The sequence below is a fragment of the Acomys minous genome (genome assembly GCF_964271855.1).
Source record: "Acomys minous genome assembly, chromosome: 15".
Lineage (NCBI taxonomy): Eukaryota > Metazoa > Chordata > Mammalia > Rodentia > Muridae > Acomys > Acomys minous.
Window position 1 is genome coordinate 98,934,109 of NC_140497.1, and position 23,706 is coordinate 98,957,814.

At 44.8% G+C, this 23,706-nt stretch overlaps 2 protein-coding genes and 1 long non-coding RNA gene across 3 annotated transcripts; 1 reads left to right on the top strand and 2 right to left on the bottom strand.

The window, feature by feature from the left end:
* Positions 1 to 1,112: 1,112 nt before the first annotated feature.
* On the bottom strand, positions 1,113 to 6,740 carry LOC311584329 (retinol dehydrogenase 7). Its single transcript, XM_084758587.1, has 4 exons — positions 6,256 to 6,740; positions 4,301 to 4,556; positions 2,830 to 2,993; positions 1,113 to 1,883 (listed from the first exon to the last, which is right to left on the bottom strand). Exons 1-4 carry the CDS (start codon positions 6,566 to 6,568, stop codon positions 1,666 to 1,668), a joined length of 951 nt encoding a protein of 316 aa, XP_084614713.1. The 5' UTR covers positions 6,569 to 6,740; the 3' UTR covers positions 1,113 to 1,665.
* LOC311584354 lies at positions 4,564 to 12,144 on the top strand. The gene is made up of 3 exons (XR_014774825.1): positions 4,564 to 5,877; positions 6,888 to 8,230; positions 10,569 to 12,144. It is a non-coding gene; the product is annotated as an uncharacterized lncRNA (long non-coding RNA).
* Positions 12,145 to 12,276: 132 nt separating this feature from the next.
* On the bottom strand, positions 12,277 to 22,044 carry LOC311584326 (retinol dehydrogenase 16-like). Its single transcript, XM_084758580.1, has 4 exons — positions 21,616 to 22,044; positions 18,026 to 18,284; positions 13,183 to 13,346; positions 12,277 to 12,732 (listed from the first exon to the last, which is right to left on the bottom strand). The coding sequence occupies exons 1-4, from the start codon at positions 21,926 to 21,928 to the stop codon at positions 12,515 to 12,517; spliced, it is 954 nt and encodes a 317-aa protein (XP_084614706.1). The 5' UTR covers positions 21,929 to 22,044; the 3' UTR covers positions 12,277 to 12,514.
* Between the last annotated feature and the right edge of the window lie 1,662 nt (positions 22,045 to 23,706).

Below are 23,706 nucleotides of genomic sequence, written 5' to 3' on the forward strand. Positions count from 1 at the left end.
ACTCACGTGGGGCTTCCCCTGCTCTCTGCAGTTCGCTGGCTTCAGGGGCTGGTTTGACTCTTTGATATAAGTTGTAAACAAACAAGGTGACTTCCACCTACAACCAAGACACCTTTTTCTTTTACTTTCTTTCTTTCTTTTTTTTTTTTTTAAGATTTTATTTATTTATTTATTATGTATATAGTGCTCTGCCTGCATGTATGCCTGCAGGCCAGAAGAGGGCATTAGATCACATTATAGATGGTTGTGAGCCACCATGTGGTTGCTGGGAATTGAACTCAGGACCTTTGGAAGAACAACAGAACAGTCAGTGCTCTTAACCTCTGAGACATCTCTCCAGCCCCTTTTTCTTTTTCTTTTTAAAATTTGTGCGTGTATGTGTGTGTTTGTATACGTACATATATCCTCCTTGCTATTTATTCCTGCAACATGGGATGTCAGTTTCTGTTTTCTCCTGAGACAGGAACCGTTGCTCAATTAAAATAGATTCACTGATGGCAACGTGGGCCTCCATCTCTATATTTAGGGAGGCCTTAGGACATCCAGAGAGGCTCCTCACAATGGAAACTTTGGATTGAACCCAGGACTCTACCACTTTCCTCTGCTCAGCCCTCACCAGAGAGGGCTTCATCACAAACCTCCTGACATACAGAGCCAGGTCTTAGGGAGCCAGGACAAGTCCACGAGCATCTCTGACGGTGCACAGCAAATATTGAGCAGGAAGTGAAAACCAGGACCCGGAAATGGTAACCACTCCATCCTCCCAAGGGCTATGGGGGGGGGGGGGAAGAGTCAGGAGGACAGGAGAGGAGCCACAGAGCAGAATCCCAGAGAGCTGAGACAGCTGGTGAGTGAGTCTGCAGAGAAGTGCCGATGAGAGAGGGAAGACCTGGGGCCTGCCAGTGCCTCTCAGACAGCTCCCCGACAAGCATCATCCTGCTTTATCCTGTGGCCAGGATGCTCCAAAGTCCTGGAAGAAAAGCCATGGCCACTCTCCTCCATTGCAGGAAGGGCTGTGCAGTCACTTGTGCCAGCTCCCTCTGAGTCCCCTCTTCCCTAACTCTGTCTCCACACCCCACGGCTTCTCTAGTTCAAAGCACAAGACACAAGTGATCGTTTCAACTTTTATTCCAAAGCAAAAAGGAATCCAAAGAGAGCCATGGTTCCAAGACAAGTCAAAATTGGTTTTTCTGTCTTTCCCCGATTCCTTACCACCAGAGGCTCTGCCTTCTAAGCACAGCCTGTCTGTGTCGCTTAGGGAGTGCTGGGGGTGGCCCCCCCCCCCACCTGACACCATGGACAAAGGTGATTGCCAAGTGAGTTCTTACCATCTTATGTGAGCAGCCAGGCCAGTGCATATGGGGACAGGAGAAGCTCATCCTAGGTGTTTACACAACTCCCTCCCCCGGTTCTGTGGAGCCTCCCAAACAGACCACGATGCTCAAAGCCTCGGGAACTTGCCTAACTCAACGGGATCTTGCCAGTGCCTTTGTATTCTTATCCCTTGGCAGTATTTTTCCTTTGGCCTTTTCCTCTGGGTGTCCCTGGTCTTGCGTAGTAGGAAAGAAGAATTCTTTTAATGACTATGGCGAACAATGATACCCCTGCTGCTGGTAGCTCCCTCCCTCCACCTTACTCCCCCAATTCTGCACAAAAGTGCAGACGTCATAGGGCCTGGGCAGGCTTTACAGAGCCCCAGGAGAGTATGACATCTGCAAGAGAGGTGGGCAGGTAGCTCAAGGGGAGGTAGAAGAGTTTGGCGTCCCAGCCAGGCGAGTACCGGGTGCGAGGGTGACAGGCAGTCAGCGCATGCTCCATGCAGTCTGTCACCAAGGACAGGTCGTCTGAGCAGGTGTTTATCAGTGATTTAACTGATCTCAGATCTGTGCAGAAGGAGAAATCATTTGGGTAGAGTCCGCATTCTACCACAGCTGCTCTGTGACCAAGCAAAGGAAGGGTCTCCCGAATCCATGCTGCCCCCACACACTCGGAAGCCGTGTCCAGGCTAGCATGTCCTGGTTCCTCAGAAAGGGCCACAACCCAGCCTCTAGGAAGAGCAGTGCACACCCAGCCACCTGTGTACCTGGTCAGGGAGCTATCTGACAGGATAGCTGGAGGTTCTCACCCAACAGTGGGAACCCGTGCTTGTGGAAAGTGGTGGCTTCACGCCTCCACCCCAGGCTTTACCTTCATCACTAAGATAATCCTTGTTAAGATAAAAATCATGGGCAGGAGAGATGGCTCAGAGGTTAAGGGCACTGACTGCTCTTCCAGAGGTCCTGAGTTCAATTCCCAGCAACCATATGATGGCTCACAACCATCTATAATGAGATCTGGTGCCCTCTTCTGGCATGCAGGTATACATGCAGGCAGAATACTGTATACATGATAAATAAATATTTTAAAAAAAGATAAAAATCATTAAGAGTTTAGGGAAGGGCTGGAGAGATGGCTCAGAGGTTAGAGCACTGTCTGTTCTTCCAAAGGTCCTGAGTTCAATTCCCAGCAACCACATGGTGGCTCACAACCATCTATAATGGGATCTGGTGTCCTCTTCTGGAGTGCAGGCACACATATGGGAAGAATACTGCACAAATAATAAATAAATATTTTTTAAAAAGGGGGGGAGTTTAGGGGAAACAGCCCCAGGCTTAAGGATCCAGAATGTCTTCACGTGACTAGAATCCCACAGGCTCCCTACGAAGGGGGACTAAAGATCCCAACCATGAGGAAAAACAGCCTGGGGCAGGCCTTGTACCAATGGCAGAAAGAGTCGGAGGGTTGGAATTTAAGATGAGGTCTCATTTTTAGTTCCTATAGGTCACTCACAGGAGTCCGGAAACTTCTCGCCATAGGTCTCCTTGACCTCTGAGCTGATCTGGTCCCACAGCTTCTTTATGGTGTGTGATAGCTTCTCAACATCACAAATACTGGTTTTGAAGCCTCCAGGCTCTATAATAGCCACCTTCACCCCAAAATAGGAGAGCTCCCTCCTGTAAGACAGCAGGCAAAGGTCAAAGGCATTGGAGATCTTTGGGCGGGGGGGGGGGCTGGGGGAGGAAATAATACAATTGACAATGGCACAGCATGCCAACACGAGCCTGGGGTGAAGAAAGTTCAGAAGTTTTAGGGTCTGAGATGTGCAGCAGATGGGGGATGAGACCCGTGGCAAGGACATTTGTCTCTGTGCTTCTGAACGTTGCTCCGACTATTTAGCATACGCGGCTCACTGGACTAAATCTAGATACTCTGTTGTACGACACAGCGTCAGACTTGCGTCTGTGTAGTGCACACACAGGGCTCACTAGGCTTCCCTAAGTCAGCTCCCCTTCACCCCTGGGCCCCACCTTCACTCACTACTGGCTAAGAAAATCTCTGGCCAGATCCTTCCTGGTTCCCCCAGATGCCTTCAAGGGCTACTCGATCCCACATTTAGAGACCTTTTTGCCCTGCAGCCTGTCCCAGCAGGAAATCTGACCCACTTTGTTACAGTGCTAAAACAGCTTTAGATGGCTGACCAGCCATGAGCATGGTACATGTACTTGCCTAAACCCTGCAGGTTCTCCAAAAGCCGCCCTGTGACAGTCCGCCCAGCCCCAGTAAGGCCAGGGCTGACCTGCCCTTTGCTCCAGGGTGACACAGCACAAAAGGCACTCTGTTAACGATCCTGCTGGGCCTGGGCTGTTAACATTTGCTTATGCAGGAAGGCCAGGTGACCAGGCTGCCTTCTTCTTATGTTTAGCCCTTACCTCAGAGCCCCTGCTGCAGGACCCTCCACAAATCTGCTGAATAATCTCTCAGTCTTGACACACTCTCTCTTTTCTCTCTCGGTTGCTAGGGTCTGTGCTGTTGTTGTTGGGGTTTTGTTTGTTTGTTTATCGGAGTCAAAATCTCATTGTCATGCTAGAATGTGAGGACTGTTGACTCCTACCGGGACTTGATAACCCAACCCAGTTGAGTTGAGTATGATGCTCAGCCCACTTCCAGGAGGTTCTAAACCTGAGGAAGGATGTGAGGGTCTGTACTCTTGGCCAAGCCCAGTGGCATCTCAGATATTTCCCTGCTTGTGAAGGCTGGGCCTCCCGGGCTGGATGAGTTTACGTGAGCTCAGACTTCAGTCAGCTAACATAGGTATAGAGAGAGGCTTCCCAACAAACAACGACCTCACTCAGAGAGGAGAAGGCAATAGAGATCCCCAAAGAAGAAAGACAAGACTACCCATGAGGGCTTCTCAAAGGTTGCAATTAAATAAAACACCCTGCTGAAGGTTCCCCATGGGACCCCCATAACTGTCCGATACCTGAGGGAGTCTGAGAAGGCCTCCACACCATACTTGGAGATGCAGTAGCCACCACCAATGAGAGACACTCGGCCCATGACGCTGGCGACGTTGACCACACGGCCCCTCGCCTTCCTCACTAAGGGCAGCATGTTCAGAGTCACATCGATCATGCCCAGCAGGTTCACATCCAGCACCTTTACAAATTCTTGTTTGTTCAGCCACTCGTTGATAGAAAAGACAGAGATGCCAGCGTTGTTGACCAGGCCCCAGAGTCCTGGGGATGGTGGAAAGAAGAAAAACACAACAGAGGTCTAGTTATGAGTAAAATCTGCGTTCTGCTGGGTAAAGTTAGGCCATCCTGACAGGCATTGGGTGGAAACTGGGATACAAGTAACCATGTTGTATACGTGGGGGGGGGGCATCTCAGAAGGTGAGGGGCACAGCAGAAACAGCTTCCTCTTTTTTGATTCCCGGCAGTTCAGCTCACTGCCTGAGAGAAGCAACAACCAGGGGCTTCACGACTGCTAGGAGTGAGAGCAGATGTCGACGACGTATTATGCCTCTGTTGATGTGGACACATGGAGACTGTGCCTACATTTGGTAGATTAATAATATCCTTGCAGATGAGCAGGTAGATGAAAAGGCAGAGGGGGAAAGGGGGAAGGAAAGGCAAAGGGCAAGGCTAATATTCTAACGGAATTTGAGAAACGTGAACTAGAGATCCTGGTTGGAGGAGAATTTGGGCAGCCACACTGCATTTGTGCTTTGAAGAAAGCTGACCTTGGCAGGCCCAGAATCAATATTGAGGGATCTATCCAACTTGATGCAAGTTGGGAGGAGAACACATGAGAAGAGGGAGGGAGGAAGTAGAAGGGAGAGCGAGGGGCTGGGAGAAGTACAGCACGAAAGCATCGTATTCCTGTATGAAATTACCAAAGGATGAACAAAGAGTTTTTAAATATACTGAGCAGTTTTCCTAAGACACTTGCAAAACACAAGAGACAGGAGACACTTTTTACAAAAAGTAATAATAGTAGAAGAAAAGAAAGACGTGCCAAGGAACACAGTAACCAGCCCCAAGATACATTCAAATACCTGGAGGTTTGTTAAGGTTGGTCCTAAACACTGAATATCATTATTTGAAGAAACTTTCCTTAGGGAGTAAAATTGATCATTTTTTTTAAGTGAAAAGAATTCACATATTTTAATCCTGTAGAGGATCAAAATGTTTGCAGGTTTTTATGTCAGGGTAGTAAGAATACAGGTTAATTTTGTTTTTACTTTACATCCCTCACTGTTTTGAACAATAATCCTATTTTCAATTTATTATTAGATTTCTATAAACCAATCTTTTCCTGCAACTAGGATATTCAAAAAAGAGCAACTCATCTTCTAGTATTTAGGTCCCAGAGTCAGTCCTGAGGCTGGCCGTGCCCTGCTCTACACACAGGCATAATCATATTTCCCTTCACAGAGGACTGCAGGTGACAAGTTAGAGCAAGTACGGCGCTGACGCAGGAGATCCACCCCAGGATGGCTCCAGATGACCCAGCACACACAGCCCAGGGCCAAGTCCCATTCTCGGCTCCAGAAAGGTACCCTAACCACAACTATAACCCCTAATCCTAACCCTAACCCTAACCTTAACTACAACCATAAGCCCCTAACCCTGTCACTTAGCATGTAGCAATCTAGGTTTTCTGTGTAGCCAAGATGACAGAGCATGGACAGGACCATGAGAGGGTGAACCCTCACCAGAGCGCCTTCTTACCAGAGTGCTTGGGAGACAGGAGGGAGGGCTAGAGAGAGAGAAAGTGCTCACAGGATGTGCTGGGGAGCTAGGAGGCTGCTGTTACCTCAAGTCCCTCAAATCCTTGAGGGATCCTGCCAAGGAGTAGGGGGCAGAGGAGAGGGGAGGCCCCCTTCAAACAGAGAGACAAAGCAGTAGACACACACAAGAATGTCAGTGGTACCTCTGTTCCCAACACGCTCCTTCACCCACTGGGTGGCTGCCACAACACTCTCTGTCTTGGTGACATCAAGCACCACTGTCTCCAGCCGGTCTGACGTCTTGCTCCTCAGCTGCTCGGCTCCCGTTTCCGTCAGACATGCAGCCAGCACCCTCATGCCTCTCCTGTCCAGCTGTCTGGCCAACAGGTTCCCAAAGCCCGAGTCACAGCCCGTGATGAAGACATACTTGTCTTGGAGATGGCTCACCACCTGCCTCTCACGGTACAAACGCAGAAGGTGATAAAGGCCCACGAGGACCACCAGGTAGAGCCACATGGCAAGCAAAGAGAGACACTTCAACTCAAAATGAGCCTGGCATCAGCTCACACAGGAAAAAGTAGGGACTGAGGACCTGCAGGATTCTATCATGGAATCCACATGGTCCTCTCTTTCACCACGCTACTTCTGGAACATTTAATTCATGCCCAATCTCTGCCCTTTGAACAGACTTTGGTCTTGCATATCTAACGGCCTTTGGCATTCCCTATCTTGTTGACAAAGAAAACACTGCTGGCTGTTCAGTAACACACATCTAGTCTCTTAGGATCTTTGCTTCCGTACTGATAGGGGAATACATGCCTGTTTCACTACACAGGCCCCACTAAGGTCCAATCCCAGGAACACATCATGTCTCTCCATCTTGCACTCTGATGCTGCAGACCCGAGACATCGTGAACATAGTTAGGTGCTGTGACCAACCTGGACGTGGACTCAGACCACATGGAAAGGAGAAGATACTTGAGCTGCCTGGGAAGAAGGAGGGGCTGCCCCAAAACAGGGAGGCTGACACCAAAGGAACACAAAGGCAATGGAACTGGGACCCCAAACTCATAATAACTCCCAGAGTTGATGTGGGGGAGGGAGGGGAGGAAATGACTTTCACTTGCTCATGATAGTATCCTTGTTAGTTGTTTTGTTGTTTGCTTGTTTGTTTCTGTCAACTAACAAGCAAATGGGAAGAGCCTCAGTTGAGAAAATCCTTCCATTAGATAGCCCACAGGCAAGTCTATGTGGGCGTTTTCTTGATTGCTCATTGATAGAGGAAGATCCAATCCTCTATGAACAGGTTCACCTTTGGACAGATAGTCCTGGGCAGTATAAAAAAAAAATAGGCCAAGTTAGCTGGGAGAAGGAAACCAGGAAGCAACATTCTCCCATGCTCTGCCCTTTAGCTCCTGCCTCCTGACCTCCCTTCATGTTGACTACCCATTGTAAGGTGAAATAAATGCTTTCCTCCCTCACTGCTTTCAATCGCGACGTTCTCGTCACAGCAACAGCAGGTAAATTTGGACGGACGTTTTTCTCTTGGTGGCATGGAATCACCTGGACATAAGCATAGCTATCTTGAGTTGTAACCGCCGTGAATCCCCCAGACTAACCTGACCCAGGATTCCTTGCTTAATTTCCCAGCAAGCCTTGCTCAGAACCTCTGGAGAGGTGTATAGAGTTTTGGATATGGCTCTCAGCTTTGGGGCTGTGCCTGATTGACTCTGGCTTTTAGTTCAAGATAAACCAAGAACCTTCCAGCAAGGATACAGTCACATTCCTCCTTAACCACGGATCTCGCCATGTTCTGACCCACGGGCATGAACCAGTGTGGCCTTGCTGTTGTCAAGGATCAGATGTCAATCAGGACATCCCCCAACACAGTGCACACTCCACACACACTGCAGGTATCTGCCTTTCTTTGTTAGGTCTCATAGTCCCTCATGTCTGCTCCTCATTCACTGGAACCCCAGGGTTCTAGGAAGCAGGACCTGCGGATCCCACCATCTTGCCCCCTGTCCTCCAGAAAATCAAGACCCTTCAGTCATTATAGGTCTAAAAAACAGCGACGTTTTGGGGAACAAGGACCACAAAGCCCACAGGTTTCCCTGATACTTACCCAGACATAGAAATCCCGAGGAGTACAGACCCAAAACGTACGGTCCACTGTGCGTTACGTGTGTACCGAGGAGTGTCCTCATGAGGCTCCTAGTGCAGGGACAGAATCTGCATCACACAGGACTGCCCACAGAGGACTCTACAGTAAAGTGGAGGATGCCATATCTCATAAGAGATGGAAACCAGACAGCAGTGGGCGCACGCCTTACACCTCAGCACTCAGAAGGCAGAGGCAGGCAGATTTCTGTGAGTTCAAGGCCAGCCAGGTCTACAGAGTGAGTTCCAGGATAGTCAGGGGTACATACAGAAAACCCTGCCTCGAAAATAAAGAGAGAGAGAGAGAGAGAGAGAGAGAGAGAGAGAGAGAGAGAGAGAGAGCGCAATGAAGTGAGAGGAGGTTAGAAGAGTCGAGAGAGAGAGCAAAGCCAAAGTTCCATGGCTCCAAGCAGCTTCCAAAGGCCTCCGTTCAAGTCTCTAAAGTGTACGTCATGCTGTAAGAGCAGGCAGCCTTTGTGCACAAGCTGAAGCGTGTGTCTGACCCAACTGCAGCAGGAGGAACAGTGGGATGGGTTTCCACTGTACCTTAGGGGCTAAGCTTTGGTTATCAACAGGGAGTGAACTATGGACCCAGAACTGTGCCACTCTTCTTTCAAGGTGGGCGTGCCTCTTCTTGTTCTTCTCACCCTCACCCTGCCCCTGCTCCTGCCCACCCCTACTCCCCCCTACCCCTGGTGCTGACCCTGCATGGGTTCCAGCTCAGCTCCTCCCAGCTAATTCTGTCCTTTCTCCTGTTCATGCCTTGTTTCCTAATTCCAGTACCTTCTCCTGTTCCTCCTGTGGCTTGAGTCAGAATGGCCCCCACAAACTAGGATGGTATGATGCTAAGTCATGGGTCTGGAGAGTGCTTGGGAAAGATTGGGAGGTGTGGCCTTGTTGGAGGAGGTATGCCCCTGGGGGCCGGCCCTCAGGTTACCAAAGACTACCTGCTCATGGTTAGCACTATTTCTTGCTTCCTTCAGCTGTACGCTCTCACAACGCACCCGCATGCCTTTGTTTGCCATCGGGACTAATTGACTGAGATCCAAGACCCATTAAAAAAGCATTTTTAAAAATGTTATCTAGCCAGAACATGGAAGCAACCTAAGTGTCCCTCAGTAGAAGAATGGATTAAGAAACTGTGGTACATTTGCACTATGGAATACTCCTCAGCTATTAAAAACAAAGAATTCCCGAAATTTGTGGACAAATGGATTGAACTAGAAATTACCATAATGAGTGAGTTCACCCAGAGGCAAAAAGAGACAAAAGGTATATACTCACTTATATCAAGACACTAGTCCAAGGGATACGTCCCATGAAAAACTTGACTTACCAGGAAACTGGGTCAGAGGGGAGGACATCCTATTGAGACTTTCGGTGAGAGTAGCATGGAAGAATGGGAAAATAGAAGGATCCAGAGGGTCCTGGAAACCTAGAAGAAGAACTTTATGACAGGCGGATCTGGGTCCTGGGGTCTTCCTCCTGGGGTCCTTGGCCTGGTAAGCCAAGGAAAATATAGGCAATAAACTTCGAACCCCTACCCAGACTTAGTCGATGAACAGGATATTCTCCACCCTTGAGTGGAGAGTGAGATCTGACTCTCACACGAACTCTGGTGCCCCCTTTTCTGACCACGTCCCCTGGATGGGGAGGCCTGGTGGCACTCAGAGGAAGGATAGCAAGTTACCAAGAAGAGACTCGATACCCTAAGAGCATATATAGGGGGAAGAGGTCTCCCTTAGTCACAGACATAGGGGATGGGACAGGGGGGGATGTGGGAGGGAGGGAGGAATAGGAGGATACAAGGGAAGGGCTAACAATTGAGATGTAATATGAATAAATTTGTAAAAAATAAAAAAATTTAAAATGTTATCTAGTTCGTGCAGTTTTACAACAGCCATGTAAAAGTAACTCCTACATACTGCAACCCTGTTCTAGCCCCCTGCCTTACTGCTCCATAAACATTTGCTCATCAAAGCAATGGGGACTAAGGGACTCCAAACTATCTTAGTGGCCAAGTGGACTTCAATATCCTTTAGTGGCCTGCACTCTACAAGGTGAACACTAGGACTTCCTTAACATAGGGAGATTGAAGGTACATTTTTCTCCAGGGAAGCCATGTCCCTTCAACTGTGAATGCCCTAGGCCTATCCACTCAGTGCCAAAAGCCAGCCCTCATACCCAATGCGTATTCTTTCTCCTGCTAACTGTACTGTGTACTCCTGTTGCTGTCAGGGTTTCTAGTACTCTCCAGGATGGAAGAGTTCCTGGGGTTTCCAGATAAAGTCAGAGAGAATAGCAAAGTAGGGGAACTCCTTCACCTAGTGCCACAGGGTGGAATGAAAGCCCAGAGACACCCTCCCTGTCCCGTGCTGGTTTCCTCAGCCCATCCATCCCTCCTGAGGTTCCTGAAGAAACCAATTGACTGTGCCCAGCTGCCCCACTTCCCTGTCCTGGGTAGGGTGGCCTGATCCATCCCGGGCTGAACGTGGGAGTGGCCAAGGGTCCTACAGTTTAGATCTCTGGACTGTACTGCTGAGCCAGGATCTGAACAGAGCCATCTGCTGGGATCAAGACTCCAGAGGAGCCCAGCTCAGGCAGGTGGGAAGTGCTTTCTCCAACAGGAAGGGCACGGGTGGATGATGCTGAAAATCGACTGTTAATTTTACTATTAATTCATATAGTTATTTGGTGGTGAATATTTATGCCACTATCGATCAATAAAAGACACAGACACGCATTAGGATGTGAGTAAGCCTTTCTCTTACGTGGGGCTGGGACAATATTAACCCCCTAAATAACCTCATCATTTCCTAGGGCCACCTTCTATGCCATTTGCCCTAATCATCCCTATCTGGGCTACTTCCCATCCAAAATAATATAAATACCGGCACCTGCTTTCCATCTGAGCCGCTTCCCTCCAGCCATTCTAGGAGTTAGCCCCTCCCTGCCAACATGGCTCCTCTTTAAGATAACCTATGGCTGTTCTTTCTCCTTCCTCTCCTCCTCTCTCCTCTGGTCTCTCTCACCTCCTCTCTCTCCTGTCATCCTCTGTCCTCCAAGCCCACACACCGTAGTCCCGCCTACCTCTCTTCTGTCCTGTCAAGCTAAGGCATTTTATTTAGCCAGTCAGGCATAAATCTGGAAGCAAAGTTCATAAACATCATTTTGGGTACACGTGAGGGACTGCTTGCACAACAGTAAGAATCTTGGGGAGCAAACAATTAACATCTGAATACAAAGCCCCAGACTCCTTCAAAGAAGATGATGAGCATCAAAGAACCTCCATATAGAGTTTGCTTCCAACGTGGCAAAGCTGCCACAGGGCTAAAAATGGTTCTGGCCTCAACTGCTTATGCTATACTTTCCAAGCTGTGGGCAAGCAGGACAAAAGAATGTAAAGTGTAAAAGTCAACCAACAGAAGGTAGCCAATTCCTTCATAATTCCTGCTTCACAGAAAAGTCTGTCAGAGACTGGACCAGGAGGCTGAAGATGATGCTCCAACATTCCAGAAGAATCTTGGGTGACTGTCCAGGCAGGCAGCTGTCTCCTGTCATTTCTGTACTTTTAGAAACTCCTTGCTCTGCAGTTCCTTTTTATCAGATAATATTTATCCTTCTTGAAGTTTACAGTGTGATCAAATATACGGCGACATTTATGCCTTTTTGCCTAAATAAAAGACTTTTCCTCTAAGATTAAAAAAAAAACCTATATGCTATCTGGGAAGAATTACATTCACAATATCCAGGCCATTAGCATTTGGCAACCTTGAGAAAACTCCACTATCTATCCTATCTTGCTGTAGGATATTTGATCACCCTGTAAACTTCAAGATTGTGCACTAGGAAAAAAATGTTTCTAGCTGTGGTGTGGCTTAGCCATAGAACACACGTTTAATCTAAATAAAGTCAACCATTGGTCAAGAGGTGAAGCAAGTGCCAGAGAGTGGACATTAAAAAAACAAACAACTGAATGAATCAAACCCAAAGCAAAACTCAGAGAGTGAGAGGAAGAAGTCCCAAGGATGGACAGAGAGGAAGTGGAAAGAAGAGACTTTCCATTTAAAGGTTTTCTGCTTGTGTTTATTGGTTTTTGTGGGGTTCTTTGTTTTGTTTTTGTTTTACGGTGAGAAAGAGAAGGCTTTTTCTTTCTGGGATGTAGGGTCAGTAGGAAGATCCACCAGATACTTTTTCTACCTCTCTGAGCTAGTAGGCTTTTACCCCAGCATATGGCACCTGAGTCTTTACAGGTAAAAATCAACCCATCTAGATTTTGTTTAAAAACAACAGGTGTAGGGTTTACAGAGCCCCGGCAGGCTTTGGGGAAGTCCAGTAGCCTATGGCATCCACAAGAGAGGTGGGCATGTAGCTCATGGGGAGGTAGAAGAGCTTGGCGTCCCAGCCTGCTGAGTACCGGGTGCGAGGGTGACAGGCAGTCAGCGCATGCTCCATGCAGTCTGTCACCAAAGACAGGTCCACGTTGCCCTTGTGTTCCATCGACTTTAGCCCTTTCAGACCTGTGCAGAAAGAGAAATGGCTCAGGTGTGCTGTCCCCATCCACCACGCCTGCTCTGACACCAACACAGAGGAAAAGTTCTTTAGGATCCATGGGCCCCACATCAGGAGGCATGGCCCAGCACAGCCAGTTCCTCAGAAGGAACACAACCCATCATCAAAAGGGCACCGTGCTCACTCAGCTCCCTGTAGCTCAGCTCAGGAAGGTGCTGGTCTAACTCAGCCTCCAACCCTGACTTCACGTACAGCTTCATGAGATTGAGAGGTTCAGAGGGCACAGAGCAGCCTGCTCCGAGAACGCCTTTGCTCGACATATACCCACACCACCCCAAGGGCACGGGTCTAAGCACCCTGTCTTTGAAGAGAAAGAACTGGTCACCAGTGCTGGAAACGCGATGAACAGAGTACAGATCCAGGACTAGGTTTTGCGTTGGTCCTCACAGCTCACTTACGGGATGCCAGGAACTTCTCGCCATACAGCTCCTTGACTTCTGGGCTGGCCTGGTCCCAGATCTCCTTGATATTTGCCAACAGCATGCCATTCCCGAATATATTAGTCTTGAAGAAGCCAGGCTCTATAATAGCCACCTTCACCCCAAAGTAGGAGAGCTCCCTCCTGCAAAACAGACAGATGGTACAGACATTAGAGGCCGGTCCCTGAGAAGACTGCAGATGGGTGTGCTGTAACTTGCCACCATGAGCCTGTGGTGAGAAAAGGTCACAAGCAGTGGATCCGGGTTATGCAGCAGACGGTGATGAAACCAGCAATGAAGGCTCTGTGCTCTTGGGTGTCACACACAGGATTTGGGGTGTGTAGGTCACTTACCTAAACCTTCATGTAGTACAGATGCACATGACCCCATGGCTGCCCCACTCACCTGCACCTCACCCCTAAGTCTCCATCCATCCCACATCTGTTGCAGGAAGCTCTCAGGACATCTCCCACTGTTTGTTCCTGCAGGTGTCTTCAGAAAGCAACCTCCTGCATGCAGCGCCCTCCCACCCCCACCTCCCTGGTCCCTGCAGACAGTGAGTGACACTCTCGGGTTCTCCACATGCTCTGCCCATACCTGACCACCCTCCTTCTGTATGTGGCCTCCCCTTTCACCAAGGACCATCTCCCTGCACATGCATGTTCCGGGCTCCAGCTAACCATGTTCCCATGGTTACTCTGGTGCAGTCCAATCCTACTACAAGGCCCTGACAAACCTGATAGCTACTACATTCTACACAGCTGACTGGGCCATGGCCACTCCAAGGGAAGGCCACTGTTCTTCTCTGTCTCTGTCTCTGTCTCTGTCTCTGTCTCTGTCTCTGTCTCTCTCTCTCTCTCTCTCTCTCTCTCTCTCTCTCTCTCTCTCTCACACACACACACACAATTACAATCACCTTAATGTTAAATTCAAATCCCACGATTGAGTCTTAAGGAAAGAAGAAAGAAAGAAAGAACGAAAGAAAGAAAGAAAGAAAGAAAGAAATAATAAACAAATAATGAATGAATAAAAAATAAGTAAGAATAAAAATACCTGGCATTTGAGAGGAAAATCTACATGAAAATAAATACATGTATAAGAATAAATAAAAGTAACATGTGGGAGGGATTCTATATGAAAAAAAATATAAATAAATAACATGATATGACAACATAAAAATATGTAAAAGAAAATTAAACAGACATGACCTGTTATGCGAGAGAATATGTTTCCTATAAATGTATACATTTAAGAATAAATAAACAGAAAAGATGTGAGAGAGGAGAGTGTATATGAAAATAAATATATATATGGGAATAAATAAAAAAACTGAGGTGTTGAAGGAGACTATATATGAAAAATAAATACGTATGAAAAAGTAAATGAATGTAATGTGTGAGATGATAGTGTTATGAAAAATAAATATATATGAATAAGTAAATAGATGTCAGGTATGATAGGAAAGTACATATGAGAAATCAGTGTATATACACAAATATAAGAATAAATAAACAGACCTGATGCGTGAGAGGAGAGTGAATATGAAAGATAAACATATATACAAATTTAAATAAAAAAGCATCACCTGTGAGAGGAGAGTCTCCATCAACAATAAATGTATATATATAAGATTTAATAAGCAAATGTGACTTGTGAGAGCAGAGTCTATATGACAAATAAATAAATATATATGTAAGAATAAATAAATGGTGTGAGAGGACATGTGAGAGGAGGGTCTATAGGGGAAAACATATATAACTATAATAAACGGATGTCACGTGTGAGAGGAGAGAATATAAGAAAATAAACACACACATGTAAGTATAAATAAACAAAGTGACGTGTGGCAGCAGAGTCTATAGAAAAAACATAAGGATAAGTAAAAATCATGACACGGGAGAGGAGAGAAGATATGAAAAATAAGTATGTCAGTATAAATAAACGAATGTTACTCGTGAGAGGGGTATATATGAAAATAAGTATATATGTAAGACTAAATAGAGGAATGTGTCATGTGAGAGGGCAGCCTATGTGAAAAATAAACATATACATGTAATTAGAAATAAATACAATGCATAAGACAAGAGTATATATGAAAAATAAATAAACAAACAAACAAATATTTGTAAATAAATTGACATGACCTGTGACAGGAGAGATTATACAAAAATAAATACATATATAACTATAAATGAACAAATATGACATGTGAGAGGGTAGTCTATATGAAAAATAAGTCTAGTTATATAAGAATAAATAAGCAAAATTGATGTGTGAAAAGTCTATATGAAAAATAAACATATATAAGAAAAAATAAATAATTTTAGTGTATCAGAGGAGAGTATATGTGAAAAATAAATGTATTTATTTATATATAAGTATAAATAAACAGACATGACCTTTGAGGGGAGAGAATGTATGAAAAATAAATGAATATATATTAATATACACATATGAATAAATAAACAAATGTAACATATGGGAGAAGAGTATATTAGAAACATAAATGTATAGATATATTTAAGAATAAATAAACAGATGTGACCTAGAGGAGAGAGAACATTTGAAAAAGAAATATATACATAAGAATAAATGAACAAATTGATGTGTGAAAGGGGTATATGAAAAATAAATATATATGTACCTAAGACTAAATAAACAGACGTGACTTGTGAGAGGAGAGTGTACATAAAATATATATGTGTATACGAGTGTAATGTGTGAGAGGAGAATGTGTATGAAAAAGAAATAAATATATAGAATAATACATTTAAAAAGTAATGTGTGATAGGAGAGTCTATATGACAAATAAATATAAAAATAAATAAACAATTATGACATATGAGAGGAGAGTGTATATGAAAAATAAATATTCATATATACATATAAGAATAAATAAAAACCATCAAAAATGTGAAAAAAAGAAGGAAACATAATGTGTGAGAGGCTATTTAAAAACTACAGGCGAGTCTGGGCCCTGGGGCCTTCCGCAAACTGTGGCAACAGCCAAGGAAAAAATAGGCAGTAAAAACCTTGAACCCCTACCCGATGGACATTCTCCACTGTTGAGTGGAGAAGGAGATCTAACTTTCACACAAACTCTGGTGCCCCATATTTGAACATGTCCCTTGGACGGAGATGCCTGGTGGCACTCAGAGGAAAGATAATAGGTCACCAAGGAGAGACGTGATACCATATGAGCATATTCAGGGGGAGGAGGTCCCCCTCAGACACAGACTTAGGGGAGGGGAGGGGAGTAGGGGGGAAGTGGGAGGAAGGGAGGAATGGGAGGATACATGGGATGGGCTAACAACTGAGATGTAATATGTATAAATTAATAAAAATGTATTTAAAAAAAAAGAATGAATTAAAACAGTAAGGTGTGGGAGGAGGTTCTATATGAAAAATAAATACATGTATAAGAATAAATTAATAAATATGATGTATGAGAAGAGAGTAAATATGAAAAGTAAATATATATAGGTAAAATAATAAACAAATGTATGAGAGGTGAGTCTATATGGAAAATAAATATATGTATAAGAATGATTAAACAAATGTGATGTGTGAGAGGAGAGTCTACATGAAAAATAAATATACTTATATATAAGAGTAAACAGAGAAATGTAACATGTGAGGGGAGAGAATATGTGAAAAAATATATATATATAAATAAATGAACAAGTGTGACCTGTGAGAGCAGAGTGTATATGAAAAGTAAAAGTATATACATGAATAAATAAACATATGTGATGTGTGAAGGAAGAGTCTATATGAACAATACATAAATATGAATAAATAAAAGAATGTGATGTGTCAGAGAACAACAATAAAAATCTATATATGTGAGAATATAGAAATAAATGTAACCTGTGATAAGAGAGTATATATGAAACACATACACACATAAGAATAAATCAATATATGTAACATATGAAAGGATAATATATATGACAAATATACATGTGTGTATATATATATATACATATATGAATGAACAGATGTTACAAGTGAGAGGAGAGTAGATATAAAAAACAAATATATATGTATGTGTAAGAAGAAATAATCAGAAGTAAACTGTGAGAGAAGCATATATATGAAAAGTAAATGTATGTGAGAATAAATAATAGAATGTGACATGTGAGAAGAGAGTATGTATGAAAAATAAAAAAAATTATAAATGAGAATAAACAAACAAAAACATGTGAGAAGAGACTCTATATAAAAGATAAATATATATAAATAAATAAACAAATGTAACATGCAAGAGGAAGGTACATATGAAAAATAAATGTATATATATATGAATAAATAAACAGACATGACATGTGAGATTGTGTATATGAAAAACAAATATATATAAGATTTTAAAAATGACATGAGAAAGGAGACTACATTAAAAATAAATATATGGGGCTGGAGAGATGGCTTAGTGGTTAAGAGCTCTGCCTGCTCTTCCAGAGGTCCTGAGTTCTATTCCAGCAAACATATGGTGCCTCAAAACCATCTATAATGTGATCTGATGCCCTCTTCTGCAGATAAAGCACTCATATACAATAAGTAAATAAATATTAAAAAATATATATGAGAATATATAAATAAAAGTAAACTGCAATAAGAGTGTATATGGAAAAATATATATATATAATGTGTGAAAAGAGAGTGTATGTGAAAAACATATATATATTTAAGAATAAATGAACAAATGTAACTAGTGAGAAGACAAAAATATAATTAATTAATTAATTAATTAAAATAAAATAAAATAAATAAAAACACCACCAAACAGTCCCTCAGGGGCTGTCCAATCCCTGTCCAATACCTGAGGGAGTCTGAGAAGGCCTCCACACCGTACTTCGAGACGCAGTAGCCACCACCAGCGAGAGACACTCGGCCCATGACGCTGGCGACGTTGACCACACGGCCCCTCGCCTTCCTCACTAAGGGCAGCATGTTCAGAGTCACATCAATCAAGCCCAGCAGGTTCACATCCAGCACCTTTACAAAATCCTGTTTGTTCAGCCACTCATTGTGAACAGGGGAACCAGCAATGCCAGCATTGTTGACCAGACCCCACAGACCTAGGGACAGTAGGAAAAAAAAGAGAGTGACACAACACAGGATTACTTGTGGGTGAAATGCACATTCCACAAGGTAAGACCACTGAGCCCTGTGTTTACTGCAGACTAGGATGCCATGAATAACAGCGTGCTGTCAGCAAAGCTGGGATCTATCCCAGAAGCTGCTGCCTCACAGCAGGGATACCTTAGTCCTCTGAGGCTTCATGGCCCAGCTCCCTGCCTGGGAAGCAAGCAGCAGCCCCTTCTCATTGCTAAGTTTAAGAAGAGATGGTGAAGACATGGTGCACCTCTGCTAACCTGGACAGCATGAAATTATGTGTGTGTGTGTGTGTTGTACAGATCCAGGCCATCCTTGCAGACATTTGATTCTTTAATTTGCTGTGGTGGTTTGACTAGGAATGGCTCCCAAAGGCTCATATACTTAATGTTTGGTCACTACTTGAGAAGGATTAGGGGGCGTGGCCTTGTTGGAGGAAGGGAGTCACTGGGGTGGACTTTCCCAGCCTCAGCCTCCTCCTGCTTCCTGTGCACCCAGACATAGGGTCCTCAGCTCTTTCTCTAGCACAAGGTCTGCTGGCAGCCGCCCACAGTTCCCACCTCTGTGAAAGTCGACTAAGTCTCTGAATATAAGCAACCCGCAAGTAAACTCTCTCCTTTATAGGAGTTATCATGGCCATAGGTATCTCTTCATGGAAATAGAATTCTGAGGAAGACACTTGTACCTTTGGATTGTTCTGAGCCATTCAACTCTGCTGCTCCTGGCTTCTATAGGAAACAGGCTGAGAACCCAGATGAAGCAAGTCAGTAGGCAGCATCACACCATGGTCTCTGCATCAGCTCCTAACCCAGGTTCGGGCCCTGGGTTCCTTTGGTGATGAACAGTGATGTGGAAGTGTAAGCTGAACAAACCCCTTTCTGCCAACTTGCTCTTTGGCCATGTGGTGGTCATTGCAGCAGTAAAACCCAAACTAAGACAAGTTGGTACCAGTGTAGTGGGGTACCACTGACCACATTTTAAAGAGGACGTAGAAGGACTTTGCAACTCTGAGCTAGAAAACCCATTGAGTGCTGAGACCCCAGCGGGAAGCTCTTTAGGGGCTTAGAAGAAACCAGGGCAATACAGAAGATGGAAACCTGGTTTGTGAAGTTCAGAGGAAAACGTACAGACTCTATCAGGAACATTTGCTGTTTTAAATTAAGTTCTGTCATTCTGCTCAGCTGGAGCTGAAGACTCAGCCTGGATTAGCAAGAGACCAGGACCACGGAGTGAATGCTTAGAGTTACTGGGACAGTTGATGCTGGTCACCTGGAGCTAAGACATTAGCAGAGACTAAGAAGAGACCAGCATCACTGAGAGGAAATCTCCTGGGATGTGTTCTGTGAGAGCACAGAGAGTAACTAAACACTTTTCATTTGATTCAAGGCCCACTCTATGAGACAGCACCCACACCTGACACTGCTATAGCGGCCACGGCCCCGAGACTAGATAGGTCGCGGACCTCGGGCAAAACCTAATCATCTTATCCTGCTGAGGGATTGTGCAGTAAAAGGACCCTAGCTGCACATTGCTGACTACACTAACGCACCAGAGCCCTCATCACCCTCCTCAGTCCAACGTTCTCTTGCAAGAGATGAGACTGAACACAGACACACACAACCGGACAACGTGCAGAGTGAGAGGGTTAGAGCATTCAGTCCCAATGGGGACTTCATCATTGCACCCCTCCGTCAAGCTCAGAGGACTGTGAAGATGAGGAGGTGGGGAGATCTTAGGAGGCAGAGGCCATGGGTGACTCCAGAGAAACTGTCTTCAGACACAACAGGGCTGAGGCACACAGGAACTCACGGAGACCATGCCAGCACTCAGGAGGCCTGCACAGGATCAAGTGACCCAGCCCTGACAAGGGGAAGGGGACATGAGGTCTAACCTCTAAGCCAGGAGCTGTTTCTAGTGATCCTGACAGCAAAGGGAGCAACAGTTTGCTGCACTGCACTGTCAATGGAGCCTCAAGGCCAGGAAGACCTGGCAAACACACATGAACTCCATGTACTTAGGGAGGGAGCAATTTCATGTTGTTTTGTTCCGGAATTTTCTTTTCTAAAATATTACTGGTTTTGTGTTTATTTGTGTCAATTTTCATATTGTTTTGTTTGTCACATTGTTTTCAGAGAGTAAGACAAAGAGAGCATGAAATTGCATGGGTAGTGATGTGGGAGTCATCTTGGAGGAGTGGGAGAAAGAGAAAGGATGATCAAAATACATTGTATGAAAACAATGAAATAAAGACATAGAAAAAAAGACATTTTAATATTAGGATCCCAAACTACGCATGCTTGCAGACTCTGAGTTGAGTAGGTGCTTCATGAGACAGTGCTTGTGGTAATTTATAAAAGAATAAGTTGGCCATGGTGGCACATGCCTGCGATGCCAGCACTAAGGAGGGTGAGGAAGCCGTTTATTGGTGACCATGGCCACCTCTGTAGCAAGACCCTGCCTCACAAATACAACCCAAGAAACACAAAAAGACCAAAGAATATCCAACATTAAGGCACACTAAAATTGGTGGGTTTTGGTTAGGGATTAAGTCATTTCAGCTCATTGAGTACTTTTATTGGAATAAATGTTCTTTAAGTGGTAAAATTACTCACCTTTTAAAGTGAGTATTTTAAAGTAAAGAACATGTATTAATCCGTCCAGGTCAAAGTGTTACTAGGCTTGTTGAGTAGATAGTAACATGTGTGTTCTTTCTGGCGAAAAATGTCTAGGACCTAGAAAAATACTATGTTTTCAATTTTTAAAAATAAATTTATGTTTTGTACTAACACAAATAGAGTATGTGTGTGTGAAAGAGAGAGACCGCTTGCCACCTTTGACTTTCCTAAGGCATTCCATGACTTTGTGACATTGCACTTAAGTGGGAATGACCTTGGCTCTCCCTAAGGAGAAGCCCAGGGTGGGAGGTAAGAACTGGTTCTGATACTGAGTAAAGCAGACACACATGACCGGCCAACACCACACAGAGCCCAGGGCCCCAGGACCCTCCTTCCTTCTCACTGCCTCCAACCTGGCACTCAGCAGCCAAGAGCCCAGGCTTTCTGCATACAAAGACCAAGAGGACAGAGAAGAATCTGGACAGGAAATCTTCACAAGTCTTCCACTGACCAGGAATAGGGAGTGTGAAGAACTAATGTGCCACAGAGCTGAGGAATCTGAAGTAACTTCAATCCACCCCAGAGGAGACTCCAACCAGGAGTCTTCTCAGAACCATACAGGTGTTCCCTTCACACACAGACAGAACACCAACAGCCTACACAGGAATCTCAACTATACCTCTGTTCCCAACATGCTCCTTCACCCACTGGGTGGCTGCCACAACACTCTCTGTCTTGGTGACATCAAGCACCACTGTCTCCAGCCGGTCTGACGTCTTGCTCCTCAGCTGCTCGGCTCCCGTTTCCGTCAGACATGCAGCCAGCACCCTCATGCCTCTCCTGTCCAGCTGTCTGGCCAGCTGGTTCCCAAAGCCTGAGTCACAGCCCGTGATGAAGACATACTTGTCTTGGAGATGGCTCACCACCTGCCTCTCCCTGAACAAGCGCAGGAGGGTCCACAGGCCCATGAGGGCCACCAGGTAGAGCCACATGTCAAGCAGAGAGAGGCACTCTGACTCAAACTGAGCCTGGCAGCAGCTCACACAGGAAGAAGTAGGGTTTCCTAGTGGGGAGTCCACAATGTGTTCTCTGTTCACTGCCTTTATGAATGTTTATTCATGCACACGCTCTGCCCTTTGAATGGACTTTGGTCTCCTGATGTGTTATGTCCTTTGGCATTCACTTACTCGTTGTCAAGGAAAACACTGCTGCCTGTTTAGTAACACGCATCCATTCTCCTAGGATCTTTGCCACTGTACTCATGTGGGAATACATGACTGTTTCACTCCATATGCCACACTGTGGTCCAGTGCCAGGCTCACCTCATGTGAGAAAGGGAACACGCCTCCATTGCTGATGGGGATGCAAACTTGTACAACGACTTTGGAATTCAATCTGACGCTTTCTCAGAAAATTGGGAACAGTGTTACTTCAAAACCCAGCTAGAGGGGCTGGAGAGATGGTCAGAGCTGAAGGGCACTGACTGCTCCCCCAGAGGTCCTGAGTTCAATGCCAAGCAACAACATACATGGTGGCTCCCAACCATCTATAATGTGATCTAATGCCTTCTGCTGGCCTGCGGGTGTATGTACACGCGGGCAGACCACTGTATTCACAGTAGTAAAAAATAAAAATAAAAAATAAAAATAAAAAGAGGAGAGGAAAAAGAGAAAAAGAAAGCCCCCCCCCCCAGCTATACCACTCCTGGGAATATACGTGAAAGACATTCCACCATACAACAAGGACACTTGCTCAACTATGTTCCTAGCAGCTTTATTCATAATGCCAAAAATCTGAAAACAACCTAGATGTCCCTCAACCAAAGAATGGATAAAGAAACTATGGTACATTTACACAGTGGAATACTATTCAGATATTAAAAAGATGGAAGGGTGTAGACCCTGCTTTACTGAGCTTCTCTTCTTAAGTATTTGCATGACTGAGTGCTTTCAAGTCAATCTTTAAAATGCACAGATTGGGCTGGAGAGACGTCTCAGAGTTTAAGAGCACTGGCTGCTCTTCGAAAGGTCCTGAGTTCAATTCCCAGCAACCACATGGTGACTCGTAACCATCTAAAATGAGATCTAGTGCCCTCTTCTGGTATGTAGGTGTACATGCAGCCAGCGCGCTATATACATAATAAATAAATAAATCTTTTTTTAAATGCACAAGTTATAAATAAAGAGGAAAAAGCAATCACCCAACCTATCAAGTGCCCTGCAAAGTGTCCACCCTGAGACTATAGAGCTCAGGTTCATGTTTGCTGTGAGGCAGTTACAACATCTAGAAGAAAGCAATGGAAACTGTTACGTCTTTGTATTTATTAATTGAAGCAAAAATCTTATTTTCATTAAAAACATAAAAGTAAAACCAAGATTTAAAAAAAATATAACATGGAGAATGAGAAGGGCTCTTTTGTTCTGGGGTATTGCTGAGTAGGAAGGTCATCAGGTCAGTTCTCTGTCTCTCTGAGCTAGCAGGCTTTCATCCCAGCAGCTGGTTCCTCAGTCTTTCTTGGTAAAATTGAACATCTAAGATTTTCCTTAACAGTAACAATTGGTACTCCAACTTATGACATGACTTCACAGACTGAGAATTCATGCCAAGTGCAGCCAAACTGAGAAGACATCACTTTGGAAAGTCACCTGGTCAGTCCTCAAGGACAGAGTCAGTTATGAGAAATACAATTATACAAGGAGCTGGGACCATGTATGGTGCTACTTTAGATGGCCTCAAAATAGGAGCAGAAAATAAACTGCCCAACATCCTA